Source organism: Coloeus monedula (assembly GCF_965178545.1).
Source record: "Coloeus monedula genome assembly, chromosome: 18".
NCBI classification, from domain to species: domain Eukaryota; kingdom Metazoa; phylum Chordata; class Aves; order Passeriformes; family Corvidae; genus Coloeus; species Coloeus monedula.
The window spans coordinates 4,832,528-4,850,626 of record NC_138798.1 but is presented as its reverse complement, the minus strand read 5'-3'; the positions used below and the strand labels follow the sequence as shown (position 1 = coordinate 4,850,626).

At 60.9% G+C, this 18,099-nt stretch overlaps 3 protein-coding genes across 5 annotated transcripts; 2 read left to right on the top strand and 1 right to left on the bottom strand.

Annotated features, from left to right (window-relative positions):
* Window positions 1-180: 180 nt before the first annotated feature.
* TCHP (trichoplein keratin filament binding) lies at window positions 181-4,829 on the bottom strand (the record flags this gene model as incomplete). 3 transcript variants are annotated; one of them, XM_082293378.1, is made up of 12 exons in its annotated part: window positions 181-700; window positions 1,174-1,257; window positions 1,328-1,516; window positions 1,705-1,786; window positions 2,010-2,182; window positions 2,435-2,501; window positions 2,801-2,913; window positions 3,104-3,277; window positions 3,494-3,562; window positions 4,145-4,198; window positions 4,407-4,587; window positions 4,657-4,829. In XM_082293378.1, the coding sequence occupies 12 exons, from the start codon at window positions 4,827-4,829 to the stop codon at window positions 668-670; spliced, it is 1,392 nt and encodes a 463-aa protein (XP_082149504.1). In that variant the 3' UTR covers window positions 181-667. The 3 variants fall into 3 exon arrangements, with proteins under 3 accessions (XP_082149504.1, XP_082149505.1, XP_082149506.1); XM_082293379.1 differs by having other exon boundaries at window positions 1,396-1,516; XM_082293380.1 differs by lacking the exon at window positions 4,145-4,198.
* A 1,161-nt stretch (window positions 4,830-5,990) lies between these two features.
* Window positions 5,991-8,731, top strand: GLTP (glycolipid transfer protein). The gene is made up of 5 exons (XM_082293544.1): window positions 5,991-6,129; window positions 6,820-6,881; window positions 7,100-7,233; window positions 7,731-7,881; window positions 8,044-8,731. The coding sequence occupies exons 1-5, from the start codon at window positions 6,027-6,029 to the stop codon at window positions 8,224-8,226; spliced, it is 633 nt and encodes a 210-aa protein (XP_082149670.1). The 5' UTR covers window positions 5,991-6,026; the 3' UTR covers window positions 8,227-8,731.
* A 3,011-nt stretch (window positions 8,732-11,742) lies between these two features.
* Window positions 11,743-17,367, top strand: TRPV4 (transient receptor potential cation channel subfamily V member 4; the record flags this gene model as incomplete). Its single annotated transcript, XM_082293265.1, has 15 exons — window positions 11,743-12,107; window positions 13,016-13,188; window positions 13,348-13,500; window positions 13,632-13,772; window positions 13,862-14,160; window positions 14,594-14,773; window positions 14,858-15,016; window positions 15,130-15,222; window positions 15,386-15,459; window positions 15,545-15,710; window positions 15,910-15,976; window positions 16,197-16,510; window positions 16,642-16,769; window positions 16,968-17,089; window positions 17,225-17,367. 15 exons carry the CDS (start codon window positions 11,743-11,745, stop codon window positions 17,365-17,367), a joined length of 2,577 nt encoding a protein of 858 aa, XP_082149391.1.
* Between the last annotated feature and the right edge of the window lie 732 nt (window positions 17,368-18,099).

The window sequence follows — 18,099 nt, the reverse complement described above, 5'->3', positions numbered from 1 at the left end:
GGCACTGTGACAGGACTGATGTCAAGCTGCAGTAGTTGATGGTAACAGCAAGGAATGAAGTACAATAATCAACTCAATCTCCTCCTGTTGCATAGTCTGCTCACGTAAAAAAAACCAAATCCTTGTTCAGGTTTCAATTATTCATTATTTATGAAACAAGTGAAAAACAACATTTAATGAAGTCTCTCCAGCACTTTCTGGAGAGGAACTGGACAAGCACTGCTGCCCCAGCACACATGATCTGACTGATTCGCAGTGTGCATTATGAATTAACTCCTCAAAGTCCAGTGGGCACCTGGGCACAGCCTGATTCTCCAAGGTGGGAGTCTGACACAGCCCATGGTGTTTCACAGCTCCTGTTCCTGGGCAGGCACTGATTCTCTCACGGCTCAGGTCCACAGGGGTCTTTTGTTTGCTGGGTTGCCTCACGTGTGCACAACTCCAGAATGCAAAGTGAAGCAGTTCACTTCTCTGAAGGTGCTTACACTTCCACATGCTTGAAGGTAGTAGAAATTTGCTCCTCTTCAGCTGGGCCACAGCTAAATGTTTTCAGAGAGTCAAGTTTGGTCTCACTGTAGGCTATTCCAGAGGCACCATTACTTCAAGAGTTCCTTGAGCCTTCAGAGTTTTCTTTCTGTAGTCTGGAGCTGCATCTCGTGCTCGTTCCTCAAGTCCAAGCTGCTCTTGGGTAACTGTAGAACTAATGGGGTCAAAACAAAGACCAGCACTGGTTTATGGGCTCTGGCTGTTCAGCATGCACAGGAGGTGATGTGCTGGGCAGGGGCTTTAGGTAGGGTTCCTCAAATTCGATTTTAGAGCCAGGCAAAGCAGGACAGACACCACAGACACTGAGCAGGGGAGTTGCACTGTACTGACTGCATTAACAGAGCCAAGAAATCCCTTTCAGCACTGAGCAACATTTGAGGCATTAGCAACACATCTGCCTCAAAAATTCTTTAAAAGATAGGGCCTAATATATCAATATCAGCAAAAGAGAGAACTGTAGAGCTCTATGAGGGGAAGGAACAGCCCAGTGTTGTGCCCTGGCACTGTGACAACCAAAGCGCAGATCAGAGACACTGATGCTGTCACCCTTGGTAATGGACTCGTCTGTCGGGGTGACCCCTGTGCCAGGACAACCTCTGTGTCAGAGTGACCCAGGTGTGACCTTACCCTGCTGTGCCAGCCCTGCTCGCGGTGCTGCCGGGCCCATCCCTCCTGCTCTTCCTCCTCCTCTCTCGAGCTGCACTCTGTCCCCTGTGCACAGGAAATCGGGTGAGATGGGGCGGCCTCACCAGCCGGGTGTGTATTGGGGAGCTCAGCCTACCTGTGCCTGCAGCTCCCTCCTGAGGGCTCTCTGCAGTTCCTCCTCCTGCTCCTTCTCCCGATGAGTACCTTCCTTCTTTGCCTCCTCGAGTTCTTTGATCAGCTGCTCTCGATACTTTATGGACTCTTCTTGGGCCCGTCTGTTTAACTCCATCTTCTCTTGGATCTGACGCTGTCTGCCTGCAAGGACCTGTGCGAAGGGAGGGGATGGAGGGAGAAGATGGTTAAAGAGTTCCCAGAAAACACACCAGACAAGCAGAAAAATTCCTTCCACCCTGCTGTGGAAGGCTCTGACTCTCAAGACAGTGGTAGGTGACAAGTGGAATGATGGTTTCATTGAGCCAAGGGAGACACATCAATAACAGAGGTCATCATCACCTCATTCATCAGGCGATCTCTGGCCTTCTTCTCTCTTTCCCATTCTTCTTCTCTCTTCTCCCAAATTTTTTTAGCTTCTTCCCTAAAGGAGAGAGGAAGAATTATGTCTGAGGTTAAAAGCCCTGTATACTCCACAGGCACAGATGAGCTATCCTGTGCTTTTGAGGAGTACTCAGGTTTCTCTTCAGGTTTGTTCCCTGCCAGTTGGTGTGTCCACCCCACCTCTGCCTCTCAGTGACCCTCTGACCCAGAACATACAGCACACATGGACTCTTCAGGTGAAGTTCAGAGGTGGGCAGACTCACCTAAAGATAGTCTCGAGCTCTGCTTCCCTCTCCTTTTCCAGCTGGAGCTGTTCCTCAATGACCCTCTTCATCCAGGCCACGTCTGCCACCGCCCGTTCCTGCCGCGCAATCTGCCGGCGCTGATCCTCATCTTCTTTCTCCAGGAGGGCTGATAAGATTTGCCTGTCTGTCTCCTGGAGAAAAACCACGAGATTAACTATCTACCAGCCTTGCAGCCTGTGTGCAGGGCTCCTCTGGGCATTACTGGTGACAGTGTCAAGGGTGTGCTCAGCCAGATGCTCCATCCGCTGCTTCCCTGTGAGCTTTGTGCTCCTGTGCACAAGCTGGAAGAGGCCTCCTGATCTGTAGGAATCAGAGGCAGACACAAAACACAGAACAAGTTTTTTCACCCCACAGCATCTATAAAGTATAAATGAATCTCTTACCAGCTCCTCCTGTATCTGCTGCGCTCGTCTCCTTAACTGGACATCACACTGATGCCTCAAAAAGCGACTGAAGGAAGAAAAAAAAGAAAAAAAAAAAACCTGTATCACATTGACTCTAAAGCACCACGTCATTGTACAGCAGCACTCAGGGAGGTACATGTGTGACAATGAGGAACCTGCTACCAGGAACAAAAAGCACCAGTAACAGCACCAGTGCCTCTGCTCCTTGGCTGCTGTGGGCAAGTCCACCAAAACCCAAATATTTACATCCTACCACTGCTATGTGGAATATCTCCTTGTGCCCCAAGTACTGCTGTGGACACAGGAACAGATTCTATTCAAAACAAGCTCCACTTGGTGTCCTACCCCAGCTCTTTCTTCCTCCGGTGCTCTTCCATTTGTTTCCTTTCTTCTTCCAAGTTCTCCAGCTCCCACTGCTGCTTTAATAAATTCTCTTGTTCCTTTTTCAGCTTTGTTGCCTAAAAAGGACAAAACAAGCGCCAAGAGAGAGTACATCAGAGAGCTACAGCATCCCACAGAGCATGCTTGACCAGTTTGTACCCTGTGCTGCTCCCTACAGTGCAAACACGGAGAGAAGAGGTCAGGTCAGCCTTGCTGTATTTCCAAGTGAAGCAATGAATTCTCAAATGAGGAGAAAGTCAAGATTACCTTTGTCTCCTGTAATTTCAGTTCTTCTATCTGCTGAAGCAACGTCTCCACTTGCTGCTTCTCCTCCAGCTGACGCTTCTCCTCCTCTTGTCTCATTCTCTCCGGCGCTTCCCCTCGTGCCGTTTCGTACTCGTTTTCATAACGTTTCTTCTCTTTGAGTTCAGTCACCTCTTCCTTTCCCAGCCCAAAGAAAACAGCATCTCAGGTTAGCCTGACACAAAGAAACAGCTTCTGGCTCAGAAAATCCACAGAGCAGACCCCAGCAAGATGGATGGCTTTGTTAACAGTGCCCTTCCCAGCAGCAGCTCCTGTGGCACAAGTGTCACATCTCCACCTGCACGTGTTTCAGAGTCCTCCCAGGGACCAGAACACCAGGGCTACCCCCCATACCTTGGTTTTTTGCGTTAGCTGATCACCCCAAGCCTCTCTCACGTGCTTCCTGTGCAGCTCTGACTCCACCTGGAGATACAACAGATGCAGTAGGGCCATCAGTGCCAGAGGTTCTGTCCCCCAGGATCTTCCAGACTCTCTGGAACACCACCTGGCCCTGAAATCCCAGCAGGATCTGCCTCTGCAGAGGTGGGTTTGTCTGAGTGTCCGAGGTGCCCACCAGGTCCTGAGCTGAGGGTTATTGTCACATGGGAAACACCACAGTGACAGTGACACAGGGCTGCAGCACTGGAGCAGCACGTGAGTGGAATAAAGAATGAGGAAGCGCCACAGCATGCCAGGTATAGCTGAGATATTAAGATTTATATTTTTTCTATTATTTATATTTTATGCACCTGAGATATTTACATTGTGAGCACTGAAAATCTGCTCAGAGTCTGAACAGATTTCTGACTTTTAAAAATACAGCTTTGAGGGAGCTTCTTAAAACTAAACTAAAACCCTTTCACTTCTTTGCTTTTTGTTTATCAAAACTTGGGGTTGTTGCTGTGATGCAAAATGAGTGGCAACAGTAGAGATACGATGACTTTCAAGTTAAAAACAGGTTTCATAAATACAAGGCAGCGGGGACTAAAGAGAAAGCAGTATCACCTCTCGGAGCTCCGCGTTTTTGTTCCAGTGCTCGTGCAGCAGTGGCTCAGCAAACTGGGAACACAGAGCCGGGTCAGGTCAGGATACGCGAGAGCTCGGTATCCCAAACCCCGCCAAGTCTGACAGGGATTCAGGGCACCAAGTGCCGGCAACTCCTGGGGAGCCCCCAGCAAGTCCCGCTGGCACAGGTGAAGCACGGGAGCGGCCCTTCACGGGACGTGCCCCGGGATGCGGGACGAGCACGGCCGGGCCGTTCCCTCACCTTTCTCCTGCACTCTCCGGGGCCGTCCCGCAGCTCCTGGCTCCGCATCCCGCCCCGCCGCCGCTCCCGCAGCTCCGCCGCCAGCGCCTCCTGCTCCTCGCCCAGCAGCCGCTGCAGCCGCTCCCGCCGCCGCTGCAGCCGCGCCGCCTTCTCCTCCGCGTCCTTCCGCGCCGCCGCCGCGCTGCCGCACACACCGGCGGTCAGGGGGACCCCGGCAGCGCCCCGGGACCCCACCGGACCGCGGCCCTACCTGGGCGGAGGGACGCGGGGCTCGCTCCACCGCGCCTGCAGGGAGCAGCAGGCGGCGGCGCGGGCGAAGGCGCGGCTGGTGCTCTCCCACTGCTGCCGGCTGCGCGCCTCCAGCTCCCGCCGCTCGGCCGCCCTGCGCTCCGGGCCGCGGCCCCAGCGCAGCCACAGCGACATCGCAATGCGCCCGCAACGCGCCCGGCCGCGACGGTTCCCGCCGAGGGACACGGCGAGACGGGCTCCGCGAACACGGAGGGAGGCGGGGACCGACGGAGGGAGGCGGGGAGACACGGAGGCGAGCACGGAGGGACGGGGAGATGGAGCGACGGCGGGGGATCCGTTCGCTCCGACCCGGCCCGGCTCGCAGGACACGGTGCCGCTGTGCCAGCTCGGAGCGCGCAGCACCGCGGGGTTTATGGCGCTGTAAATATTTCAGGGGTTAAAGGTTTCTGTTTCTGCCCGCCTTGGCAAGGCACCAGCGCGGCGCCGCCTGCAGCAAACCCAACCGGACCGGCCGCTGCGTGACCCGGGAATGGCCAGGCACCGCCGGAGGGGCTGCGGGGCATCCCGAAGTGAGCTCTGAACATCCCAGGACGGGCTGTGAGCACCCTGGGGTGGGCTCAGGGCACCGCGAGCACCACGGAATTGGCTCCTGCTACCGCGGGACGGACTTCAAGCATCCCGAGAGGGGCTCCGGGCACCACGAGAGTCTAGCAGCGGGGAGGGAGGCGGCAGCAGCCGGCAGCGCCAGCAGATGCCACCGCCAGTGACCCACAGCTCCCCGCACCGGCCTTGTATCCGCACCCTCCCTGCCAGCCACAGATCGCTATCGCCCCACGACCTGTTTTTCCAGAATAACCGGTAAAAACACCATATTTGGGGCCCTGTCACCGGCAAATCCGCTCCCCACGCAGCGCACGGGCTGAGCCTCCCTCCGCTCCCACCCCTTCTTCACCTCTCCGTGTCCCCGCTCGGTGTCATTTTCCCACCCAACCCCTCACTGAGGTGTTTCATCACTCCCGCGCGTTGAGGTTTGGTTTCCATCTGTTCCCTATAAAATATTTATCGCCGTGAATAATTAACGCCGGCCCCACTGACGCTCGGAACGCGGCCGGGGCAGATCGAGCTCCTCGGTACGGCCAGGCCCCGAGTCTGAGGGGGCGGTGGGGGCGTGGCCTCCTCGAGCAGCAAGTCCCGCCCCCCGCCGCTCCGACCAATGGTTGCGCACCGCCCATAAGGGCGGTGCGCAGCCATTGGCCGGAGCGGCGGGGGGCGGAGCGTGGCGTGGGCGCGCTGCCGGGTCGGCCCCCGCTGCCCTCAGAGCCCCCTCAGCCGGGGAGCGGTGAGGGGGAGAGCGGGGGAAGTGCGCTGGTCATGGCGCTGCTGCTGGAACACGAGTTCAAGCCGCTGCCGGCTGATAAGCAGATCGAGACTTTGCCCTTCCTGGAGGCCGTGGCGCACCTGCCGCCGTTCTTCGGTGAGACCGGGGTGGCCGGGGCTGGGAGATGAGGACTGGGACCAGGCCTGCTGCGGGCTCAGCCGCTGCGGGGTGCCCCTTCCCCAGTTTTGGGTGGTGACCCTCCTGCCTGATCCAGGGCTCACGCCGGGCTTGGCTGCTCTGCCAGGGCCAGGGTTGCATCACGATCCTGTCAAACCCGCCGAGCAGCTCCTTTGGGAAGCGTCCTGTCGTCCCCTGGAACACCCCATCCAAAGGCATGGCTCGGGGCAGGAGCTGCCATCCCACCCATGGATCCCACCCCGTGTCGGGACATGGGTGGGTGTCGGCGTGGCCGCCCTCGTGTCACAGTGTGCTCGCTGCCCTCCACAATGTCAGCTATTGTGTGGCGGCTCGGTGGCAGCCCCGGAAGCGCAGGACATGGGGCTGCCTGCCTGCGGACGGGCAGTGTCCGGTGCCTGTCAGGCTGTTCCAGGACCTTCTGCCAGGGCTGTGTCCCGGAGCCTGGGGGATTGGAGGTGGGGTCGTAGTAGGTGGCAGGGCTGTCCCAAGAGCCAACATCCATCTACGAAGCTCAGAGATCCTTTTCTAGTCTCGCTGGCATGTCTCAGTGCCCAGGCTGTGCTTGAAGTGAAACCTGTTGGTTATGGGATGTCTGTGGTGTCCCCTGTGTCACCAATGACTAAGTGTCCTCCCTTCCTTTCTCCACAGATTGCCTGGGGACTCCCATCGTCTACTCGCCAGTCAAAGCAGACCTGACTGGAAATATCAGGGTAGGAAGGGACTTAGGAGGGCTCAGAGGGGAGAATCTCTGGGGAGAGATGCTGTGGGACTGAAGGTGTTTCAAAAGGCTTTTCTTCCCACGGGGACTTTGGGCTCAGCGGTGGCTCATCGGGGTCACATGTTTATTCCTGGGACTCCTGCCCAAAGCCCCGTTAGCAGCCACTGTGATTCCCTGCTCCTGGGAGCCAACCCCCTTCTCTGCCCTCAGAAAATCCGGGCGGTTTATGACTCCAACCCTGCCAAGTTCAAAACACTGCAGAACATCCTGGAGGTGGAGAAGGAGCTGCATGGCTCGGCCTGGCCCAAGACGGGCGCGACGCTGGCGCTGATGTGGTTGAAAAGGTGACTCACAGCGTTGGGAGCTGCTCTGGCTGTGTCGCAGCATGTGGGGAGCTGGAGAATGCCAGCTGGAGGCTGTGTGGGCTGGGGCTGGGCAGTGTGGGGTGCTGTGGGGAGCACAGGGAACCCCCTCCCCAAATCTCCCCCGGGAATGCACACGGAAATTCAGCCTCAGAGCGTGAGCCCACAAATTGTCTGGACGGGCCAGGACCCTGCAGTGCCTGGAGGATCCATGGGGCCGCACCTGGCCCTGCCCAGCTCAGCCCTCAAACCTTCACATGGAGGTTCTATCCTTTCCTGGGCCCCATGTCCTGCCCCCGAGGGCTCCATCCAGCCCTTCCCTCTCTCTTCCCTGGATGCACACACAGGGACAGGCACCACCTCTGCGAGGGGGATGCGCTGCTGGGACTGTTGGTTTTTGGGATGCTTGGACACACCAGGCTGGAAGCTGGGAAGCAGCACCCCCTTCCCTGAGCCAAACATCTCTGCTCTTCTCCCAGGGGTCTGAAATTCATTCTGGTGTTGCTGCAGAGCATCTCCGATGGCGAGAGGGATGAGGAGCATCCCAACCTCATCCGAGTGAACGCCATGAAGGCTTACGAGATCGCGCTGAAGAAATACCACGGCTGGATGCTGCAGAAGCTCTTCACGGTGAGCATTCCCTCCCTCTCCAAGCATCCAACCATCATCCCCAAGGCTGTTCCTGTGCACTGACAAGTGTCTGGAGACCCCACGGTGTTGGTGAATAGGACACCCCAACCCATGGTCTCTATTGGGTTTGTGGGAGTCAAACTCCCTCTCCCTGTTTTATAGGGCTCAGTCTACGCTCTCCCCTACAAATCCGATTTGCTGAAGGCCTTGGAGAAGGGTAAAGAAGTCAAAGAAGAGGAAAGCATAGAAAAAATCCATCAGTTTCTCACAAGGGTCACTCCAATCCTGGATGCAATTTATGAGATGTACACGAAGATGAACGCTGAGCTGAGCTACAAAGCCTAAAGCTGGCACAGGACTGGCACAGATTAAATAACGTATGATGGGTGTTACCTGTGTCTTCATCACTGAGGCAGCTGGGGCAGCTCTCAGCTCTCTGGTGACTTCGATTCCTGTCTGGATCTGCAGTGGATAACGTCTTTTCTAACCAAAAAATAATAGTAATTAACTTTCTATCAAGAACACGGCAATAAAACAATTGTGGGTGTCACCCTCGGATTTCCCAAGAGGAAAAGCAAGTGTTTCTAGTCCCAACTCTCGGATTCCTGTCTTCAGTGGGGCAGGGAATGAAGTGTCCTGCTGATGAATGAAGTGGCACTCAGACCGTGCCTGGAACCCACCAACGGGCACCTCCTGTTGATGGCACTGGATTGTCCAGAATGATGCCCGTGCTGGAAGAGCTGATGACTTTCCCAGGTGACCCCAACTCCTCCGGTGCCGGCCTGAGAGCGAGCCCCTCTGCCGGGATTCGGAAACCAGGGACTGTCCCCGTGGTGTTTGCGGTGCCTTATGAGCCCCCCTCGCCTCCCGAGCCCCGGGAGCAGCAATTAATAAAAACTGACAGTACCCGTGGCCTGGGAGCCTCATTTGGGGCTGTTCATGGGGGCTGTGTCAGGAAGGGTGTTTAGGGAAGGTGTTTTAGGGCTGTTTCTGGCAGGGCTGTTTTCAGTAGGGAGATTTGGGGTTTTTTCCTAAGGGAGCTGCTTTCAGGAGGGTTTCGAGGAGGGTGTTTTGGAGCTGTTCCTGGGAGGCTGTTTTGGAGCTGTGTCCTGGGGGGGCTGGTTTTTGGGAGGGTTTTCAGAGCTGTTCCTTGGGAGGGCTCTGTCAGAGACGTTGTTGCTGGGGGTTTATTTTTTGGAGGGTATTTTGGGGCTGTTCCTGGTGGGCTGTTTTGTGGCGGGTGTTCCCGGGGGATTGCCCGGGGGCCGCGGGGGCGGGGGGGCCGGGCGGGGGCCGATCCCGAGGGCGGGTCCCGGTGCCGCCTCCGTGCTGGAGCCGGGGCCGGGGCGGGGAGGGGCCGCTCTGGGGACCGGCCCCAGGCGACTCGGCGGCGCCGGAGCCTACGGGACTTTCCACGGGACCTTTCGCGGTACGGAGCCGGGGCAGCGGGCAACGGGGGGGCACGACCGGGAGTGGGACGGGCCGGGACGCGGGGACCGGGGCTGGATGGAGCCTCCGGTGGGGGACGTGGAAACTGGGGCAGGATGGAGCTCGCCGGGCAGCACACGGGGACCTGGGCAGGATGGAGACCCCAGGTGAGGGCTGAGCTGGGCAGGGCCAGGTGCACTCTTATGGGTGCTGTCCGGACAGTTTAGGGACTCAAGACTCTGAGATTGAGATGCCAGGTGAGTTCCCAGGGGGATCTTTGGTAGGAGGGGGCTCCCACCAGCTCTGAACCCCCCGTGCTGCCCACACCGAGCTCCTGGCTCTTCCCGAGGTGAGCACGGCCTCAGCGGTGAGGATGATTTGGGGAAGCAGCTGCATCACTCCAGATGAGCATTTCCGACAAGAACTCGCTGTGGTTTCAGTGATTCACTCCCACCAGATCACCCTTTAATGTCATGGGACACCCTCCCTGCTGCTCACCCATAGATGTCCCCACACATCCCGGTGTCGGTGACAGCGTCCGTACTCCCGTGATGGGCTGGAGCGGGGACTGACTGGGGACACTGGTCCAACTGGGAGGTACCTTGGTGGGAAGCTGGGAAGAGGTGGGAGCACAGGTGGGGTTTGTGTTGGATGCGAGAGCTGTGCCTTGACTCAGTTATTCCATGAGGCGAAGAAGTCTGAAAAATCCAAACGCAAATAACTAACGGGCCAAATCAAACCCCTGTGACAGCACCTTTCCTGGCAGCGCCCGGGCTGACGGCACCAGCCCTGAGTCCCTCACTTCCCACACAAGCTCCAGCCACAGCCAGTGACAGCAGGTGTGTGACAGCCCGTGCCGTGTCCGGGTTTTCCCTAAAGCTGCACTTTCCTAGGTCCCAGCACAGTTTGGACAGGTCAGGTGCTCCATTCCCATTCCCAGCCCGCAGCATCCGTCTGCTTGGGCAATTCCCTCTTCTCCGTTGTCCAAGGTCAAACCGGCCGTGGGAGAGCCCCTGTTTGCACGGGGTCAGGATGTGGGACCTGTGGGCTTTGGCAGGTGCTTGTGGAATTTCTTGCAGAGATGGAGATGGCAAGAAAGTCAGCAAAGAGGAGAAACTGTCAGCTCTGTGTCCCCCAGGGCTGCACTGTCCTTTCTGGGCATCCCCTGAGGCTGCACCATCCCTGCTGTGCATCTCCCAGGGCTGTACTGTCCCCCAGGGTCGCACTGTCCCCACTGAGTGTACCCCACGGCTGCACCATCCCCACTTGGTGCCCTCCAAGGCTGCACCAGCCCCGCTGAGCATCCCCCAGGGCAGCAGGGAGAAGGGGCCGCTGCCTGAACCCCCTCCCTGTCGCTGCAGGGTTTCAGGGCTGTTTGCCACCCTCACCCCCTGTGCCCACTGGAGCACCGCGTGGCTGCCAGGATCTGGCTGCCTCTTTCGAGCCCTTTCCCCGGCTGGGCTGCCCTCCCGACAGGGCCCAGCCTGCCATTGTGGCTTGTCGCACAGAGCTGCAGCCCAGCACAAAATGACAGGTTTTCCGCTGCTTTTTCTGTCCCGGGAGGGCTGAGCTCCCTGCAGGCGGGAGCTGTGCTGAGCCCTAACGCTGCTGGGTTTCGCCGGAGGGTTTTTGTGGAAAACGGGGCTGGGGGAGTGCCCGGGATCAGTCACCTGTCCATGTCCGGAGCGGCGTGGTGGGCAGGACACGCCGGCAGGGTACAGTCTCTGCTGGCCGCACTGATAGCACGTCTCTCGTTCATCTCCACGTCCCTCCGGGCAATCTAAACCCGTAATTTCTTGTCCCAGCCGCTGCTCCTGCCCCCCCCGCGCCGCACCCGTCCCCTCCCGGTGCCCAGATCCGGGTCCCACCGACCCCCCTGGGTTGTGGAGCATCAGGAACAGCCCTGGCCCCACTCCCAGCCCTGCTGCGGTGGCAGCTCCTGCTGCCTCTGGGCGCGCTTCCCTGGACGCTTCCTTGGATGTGGGGAGTATCCCAAGGAATGTTTTCTTTCCTTGGGCGGCTGATCGGAGTGCACAGGGTCTGCTCTGTGCCCTGTCCTGGGCTGCACCCCGGGCTGACCGCAGCGAGGCCGGGCTCGCCCTCGCCCAGCACGGCAGCGCCGCAGCCGGAGGGGCCCCCGCAGACGTGAGGGGTCCCCGCAGCGGGTAGGTGGGTGCCGAGAGAGCCGGGACAAGGCAGGGCCGACCGGGAGACTCGGAGCTACAGGGGATCCCGCCGGCCCCGACCGCTGCCAGGGTCGGTGTGGGACCTGTCCCGCCGCGGGGCTCGGTGCCCCGGGGAGAGGATGGGGAGGGTCTTTTGCGGGTGACACTGAGTTTTCCTCTGCCAGGTCTCTTGGTCTCGTGGAAGGAGCCGGGGGCCACAGCCACCCAGGCAGGTCAGTCGTGCCCGTCCGTTCTCCGTGCAGGGACCATGGCAGACATCGAAGACGCCCCGCGCGATGCCGGGGAGGGCGCAGGGGAGGACGGCACCCTCCAGAACGACTCCTTCCCGCTCTCCTCTCTGGCCAACCTGTTCGAGAGCGAGGACACCCCGAGCCCCGCCGAGGCAGCCCGGGGTCCCCCCGGAGCTGGGGATGGAAAGCAAAATCTCCGCATGAAATTCCACGGGGCCTTTCGGAAAGGCGCCCCGAAGCCCATGGAGCTGCTGGAGGCCACCATCTACGAGTCCCCCGTGGTCCCCGCGCCCAAGAAAGCTCCCATGGACTCCCTCTTCGACTACGGCACCTACCGACACCACCCCAGCGAGAACAAGCGCTGGCGCAGGAGGGTCGGGGAGTGAGTACGGGACCCCCGCGGCCCCGGTGCGGCGGGGGGTGGGGAGGGCGATGTTCAGCAGCTGGGGACGTGGGCAGACCTTCGAGTGGCACTGCGGGGTGTTGTGGGCAGAGGTGTCGCGCACAGGGAGCAGCTCCCGGTGAGTGCCAGTGGCAGCGCTGGGCTGTGCCATGCCGTGGTGGGGGTCCGCAGCCCCCGGTGCCGCGGGGCCGGGAGCGCGCTCCCCTTCCCCCTTACGGGAGCCATGAAAGAAGCTCTGTGCGCCCGGCCGCTCCCCTGGCCGGTGCGGCCGTCTGGCTGCGGCATGAAAGGGCTTTTCAGGAGGCCTCCGCCCTGCCCCCGCCAGGAAACCGGAGCCGGGGGGGGCAGCCCACGGCCGGACGCACAATGCCCCTCTGTGCCGGGCACCTGGGGCGGCCACCGTGGCCCCCCGCCAGGTCCCCACCCAGGGGTGCAACCGGCTCAGGAGAGCGGGATGTTCCCTCGTGGAGGTGGGTGGAGGGGGCCAGGATGCCCCAGGAGCCCTCAGACTGGAAGTCCCCAGCTGGGGCAGCCGCCCTCCGTCCTGCCCCCATTCTCGGTGCCCGGAGCTGACCGGTTGTCCCCGGTCCGTCCCCCTGCTGCCGACTGCTCCGACCGGTCCGGCTTCACCCGTGGTGCCGGAGCGTGACCAAGCCCGAGGGGCACAGCTGGGGGCCCAAAGCGCTGCGGTACCTGGGTGGAGCTGGCGAGGCACTGGGAGCGCTGGGCGGCTGTGGGTGGGGAGGCTGCCCCGGCCTCACAGGTGACCCCAGTCGGGAAGTGTCCCCACTTGCCTGTCCCCAGTGGCTGAGCACCCTCAAGCTCATTGCAGAGGTGGGAAACCGAGGCAGCGGCTCCGGTTCCCAGCGCTGGCGTTTCTCCCGCAGGAAGCAGCCGCCGGCCGCAAAGGGACCGGCTCCCGACCCGCCCCCCGTCCTCAAGGTCTTCAACAGACCCATCCTCTTCGACATCGTCTCCCGGGGGTCCCCGGCCGGCCTGGATGGGCTCCTGTCCTTCCTGCTCACCCACAAGAAGCGCCTCACGGACGAGGAGTTCCGAGGTGAGGACCTGGGTGTTCCTTGCCCTGGTGCCAGGGCTGCGCCGTGACTATTGGTGATCCCGGTGTTCCTGCGGGAGTGGGGATGCACAGCTCTGGCATGGGAAGCCGGGGGTATGAAGGGGCTTACCCTGGCCCCTCCTCAGCACCTTCCACTCGCAGAGCCCTCCACGGGAAAGACCTGCCTGCCCAAGGCCCTGCTGAACCTGAGCGGGGGCAAGAACGACACCATCCCCATCCTCCTGGACATCGCCGAGAAGACGGGAAACATGCGGGAGTTCATCAACTCGCCCTTCAGGGACGTCTACTACCGAGGTGGGGGGCGTGGGCCACCGCTGGCCCCGCCTGGCCATGGGGAGCACTGGGATGATTCGGGGAGCTGGGAAGGCTGGGACTCGGGGGATGTCGCGGGGTAAGGCGGTGGCTGACGGGCGGTGGTGTCACAGGCCAGACAGCCCTGCACATCGCCATCGAGCGCCGCTGCAAGCACTACGTGGAGCTGCTGGTGGAGAAAGGAGCAGACGTCCATGCCCAGGCCCGCGGCCGCTTCTTCCAGCCCAAGAGCGAGGGCGGCTACTTCTACTTCGGTGAGCAGGGAAGGAGCCCGGGTGGCTGCACCCCAAGGTGCCCCCGCAGCGGGGAAGGGGTGACAGGAGCGCCGGTGATGTCCCCGCAGGTGAGCTGCCCCTCTCGCTGGCCGCCTGCACCAACCAGCCGCACATCGTGCACTACCTGACGGAGAACGGGCACAAGCAGGCGGACCTGCGGCGCCAGGACTCCCGCGGCAACACCGTGCTGCACGCCCTGGTGGCCATCGCCGACAACACCCGCGAGAACACCAAGTTTGTCACCAAGATGTACGACCTGCTCCTCGTCAAGTGCGCCAAGCTCTTCCCCGACACCAACCTGGAGGCCCTGCTCAACAACGACGGCCTCTCGCCGCTCATGATGGCAGCCAAGACCGGCAAGATCGGGGTACAGTGACCCCCCTGTATTGGGGGACGGCTCCCTGCCATCCCCGCTGAGTCCTGTCGCGCTCAGTGCGTGTCCCTGCACGGCTTCTCTCTGCAGGTGCTGGTGGAAACCTGGATGTGCAGCCTATTAACCCGGCTAATTAAAGCCCCTTTGCATTCTGGCCCTTTCCTAACTAACTCCAGACCCTTGCACAGCCCATCCTCTCCCCTGACCTGCCCTCAGCCTCTGGTGGAGGAGGGTCATCAAAAATGCAGAACTGCAGCATCCTGGGGGCTGCGACAGTGTCTTTGCACCACCCCAGGAGCACCTGGGAGCATCCTGAGTCCACTGGGGTGGGTTGGGGGATGCACCCGGGGTGGGGTGGGAGAAGGGCAGGATGCCCCAAGCAGGTGGGGCCAGGTCTGGGGGTAGCAGTCCTCCATCCATCCGGCAGATTTTCCAGCACATCATCCGGCGGGAGATCACGGATGAGGATGTCCGGCACCTCTCCCGGAAATTCAAGGACTGGGCGTACGGCCCCGTCTACTCCTCCCTCTACGACCTCTCCTCTCTGGACACTTGTGGGGAGGAGGTGTCCGTGCTGGAGATTCTCGTCTACAACAGCAAGATCGAGGTGTGCAGGGGCTGGGGGGACTGGGAGGGGTCTGGATGGGACGGGCTGGCCCTGTGCCCTCTGTCAGCACCCATGTCCCACCAGAACCGCCACGAGATGCTGGCCGTGGAGCCCATCAACGAGCTGCTGCGGGACAAGTGGCGCAAGTTTGGGGCCGTCTCCTTCTACATCAGCGTGGTGTCCTACCTCAGCGCCATGGTCATCTTCACCCTCGTCGCCTACTACCGCCCCATGGAAGGCCCCGTGAGTCCCCACGCTGGCCCAGCCCCACGGGCCAGTGCTGCCTCGCAGTGGGGTCTGCTTGGTCTCTGTCCCAGGGGATGGGGGAGCAGCTCAGCTCTGTCCTCTCCCCACAGCCGCCCTACCCCTACACCAGCACCGCCGACTACCTGCGCCTGGCCGGGGAGATCATCACCCTCCTCACTGGAATCCTCTTCTTCTGCACAAACGTCAGTGTGGCAAGGCAGGGGGTCCTCCCGTGGGACCGCTGAACCCTTGGGGTCCCCAGGGGTGACAGTCCCTGTGTCCTGAGGCATCCACTACTTCCACAGTGGCCCCAGACACGGGGACCCTGCCACCCCAGACCCTCCAACCTCTGCCTCTCTCCCACAGATCAAAGACCTGTTCATGAAGAAGTGCCCGGGTGTGAACTCCTTCTTCATAGATGGCTCCTTCCAGCTGCTCTAGTACGTGGGGAAGCCCCGGGGCCACCACAAGCCACTGCACCCCCCGGGCTTGTGGGTGCAGAGTCTGACCCCAACTCTCCTCCAGCTTCATCTACTCGGTGCTGGTGATTGTCACGGCGGGGCTGTACCTGGGTGGCATCGAGGCCTACCTGGCTGTCATGGTCTTTGCACTGGTCCTGGGCTGGATGAACGCCCTGTACTTCACCCGTGGGCTCAAGCTGACGGGGACCTACAGCATCATGATCCAGAAGGTCTGGTGGGGTCATGGGTCTTGTCCTTCTCCAGGGGTGATCCTCCTGTGGAAGTGTAGCCTAAAGAGGTTCCTCCAGGCTTTGTGAAGGGTTCCACTGGCTCTCCACTGCCCTGCTCCCAGCCCGGCCGTGCTGGTGGCACAGCTTGGTGATGATGCCATGGTCCAGCACACCTCACGCTGCTCTCCATCACTTTCAGATCCTCTTCAAAGACCTGTTCCGCTTCCTCCTGGTCTACCTGCTCTTCATGATCGGCTACGCCTCAGGTAACACCTGGCTGGGGGAAGGACAAGCCCTGTGGCTCAGCATGGCTGGGCAGGGGGCTGCAGAGCCCCGGCTCCATCCCACCTGCCCACAGGCACAGCCATTGCCTCCTCCAGGAGTGGAGAGGGTCTCATCCAGAACAGAGCCACATTGGGACCCACTGTGGATCCCGTCCTTGCCGTTGCCCCTGCGGACTCGCTGTCCCTGTCCCTTCTCCCTCAGCCCTGGTATCCCTCCTCAACCCGTGTCCCAGCAGCGAGTCCTGCAGCGAGAAGTCCAACTGCACAGTGCCCACCTACCCATCCTGCCGGGACAGCCAGACCTTCAGCACCTTCCTGCTCGACCTCTTCAAGCTCACCATTGGCATGGGCGACCTGGAGATGCTCGAGAGCGCCAAGTACCCCGGTGTCTTCATCATCCTCCTCGTCACCTACATCATCCTCACCTTCGTGCTCCTCCTCAACATGCTCATCGCCCTCATGGGGGAGACCGTGGGCCAAGTCTCCAAGGAGAGCAAGCACATCTGGAAGCTGCAGGTACCAATCTGGGGGCTGCGGGACAGGGGCTCCAGGGGCATCCTGTGCCTGGGGTGCTGCAGCATCGAGGCCTCCCAAGCTCCGTGGGCCAGGTACCTCCATGCTCAAGCAGTCCCTGGTGTCCCTGGCAGTGGGCCACCACCATCCTGGACATCGAGCGCTCCTTCCCAGTGTTCCTGCGGAAAGCCTTCCGCTCGGGGGAGATGGTCACTGTGGGGAAGGGCACGGACGGAACCCCTGACCGCCGCTGGTGCTTCAGGTAAAGGTGGGCGCCCTCAGGGGCTGGGGAGCAGCTGAGCCTCTCCCGCCACAGCCAGCAGCATTTTGGGGAGCTGGCACCACACACTCGTTTGCTGGGTGCTTTGTACTGATGTGGAGGCAGCTGGCATTGCTGGTGGGTGCCAGAACTCCCACCCTGGCTCCCAGGCAGCCCCTGTGGGTCTGACCTTCCCCACAGGGTGGACGAGGTGAACTGGTCCCACTGGAACCAGAATCTGGGCATCATCAGTGAGGACCCGGGCAAGAGCGACACGTACCAGTACTATGGCTTCTCCCACACCATGGGCCGCCTGCGAAGAGGTGAGCGCCGTGCTGCAGGCAGGGAGCATCCTCAGGATGCTGCTTGCAGCCTCTGATGAGCCCCAGGAGCAGATCTGGAGGCCAAGGCAGCAGCCACAGGCTCCCGGCTCTGCCAACCTCCCACCCTCTCTACAGATCGGTGGTCGACGGTGGTGCCCCGCGTGGTGGAGCTGAACAAGAGCTGCCCGCCGGAGGACGTGGTGGTGCCCCTGGGGACCGTGGGCACAGCGGAGCCGCGGGAGCGGCGGCACGGCCATGCCCCAAGCTCCCCGCTCTAGCCCGGCAGCACCGGCAGCTGATGGACTCTGCCCGGGCCCCCGGAGCGGCTCCAGAATCGCGACCGGGCTGGATGGTGCTTGTCTGCTCCTCAGGGATCCGTGCAGCCTCTGTCCCTCCGGCAGCCGCTGTCCCGGCGGGTGTCCAGCCCGGGTGGGGGGGCCTGGCCCTGCCCCGGCGATGTCGGAGGTCTTGGCTCCAGTGCCACCGCTTCGCTTTGCTGTGCCGGGGCCGTGGCTGTGCCGTGCCAGGAGCCTCGGCCCGGGATGGGGAGCACGGCCCCCGCCGCCCACCAAGGCCGATGGTTTTGCCACAGAGTTTTGCACAAGATTTATACGACTATTTATTTAGTAATAAAGACTGACCCGCCACCGCCGCCTCCTCCCGGCACTGAGTGATTCCGGATGGGAGAGCCACGCTGCCGGCGGGGCTCGGGGAGGGATGGAGGAGCTGGCTGCTCCCTGGCTGTGCCGTGCCATGCCAAGCCATGCCAAGCCATGCTGTGCCTTTGGGCATGGTCACCCATCATGCTGAGCTAAGTGGTGCATGGCCGTGGTGTACAGGTGCGGTACAGGGATGTGAGGATGTTCAGGTGTGGTACAGGGATGTGAGGATATTCAGGTGTGGTACAGGGATGTGAGGATGTGCAGGTGTGGTACAGGGATGTGAGGCACAGGTGCGGTTCCCGGTTACGATGCTCAGGTGCGGTACAGGGATGCGATGTGCAGGTGTGG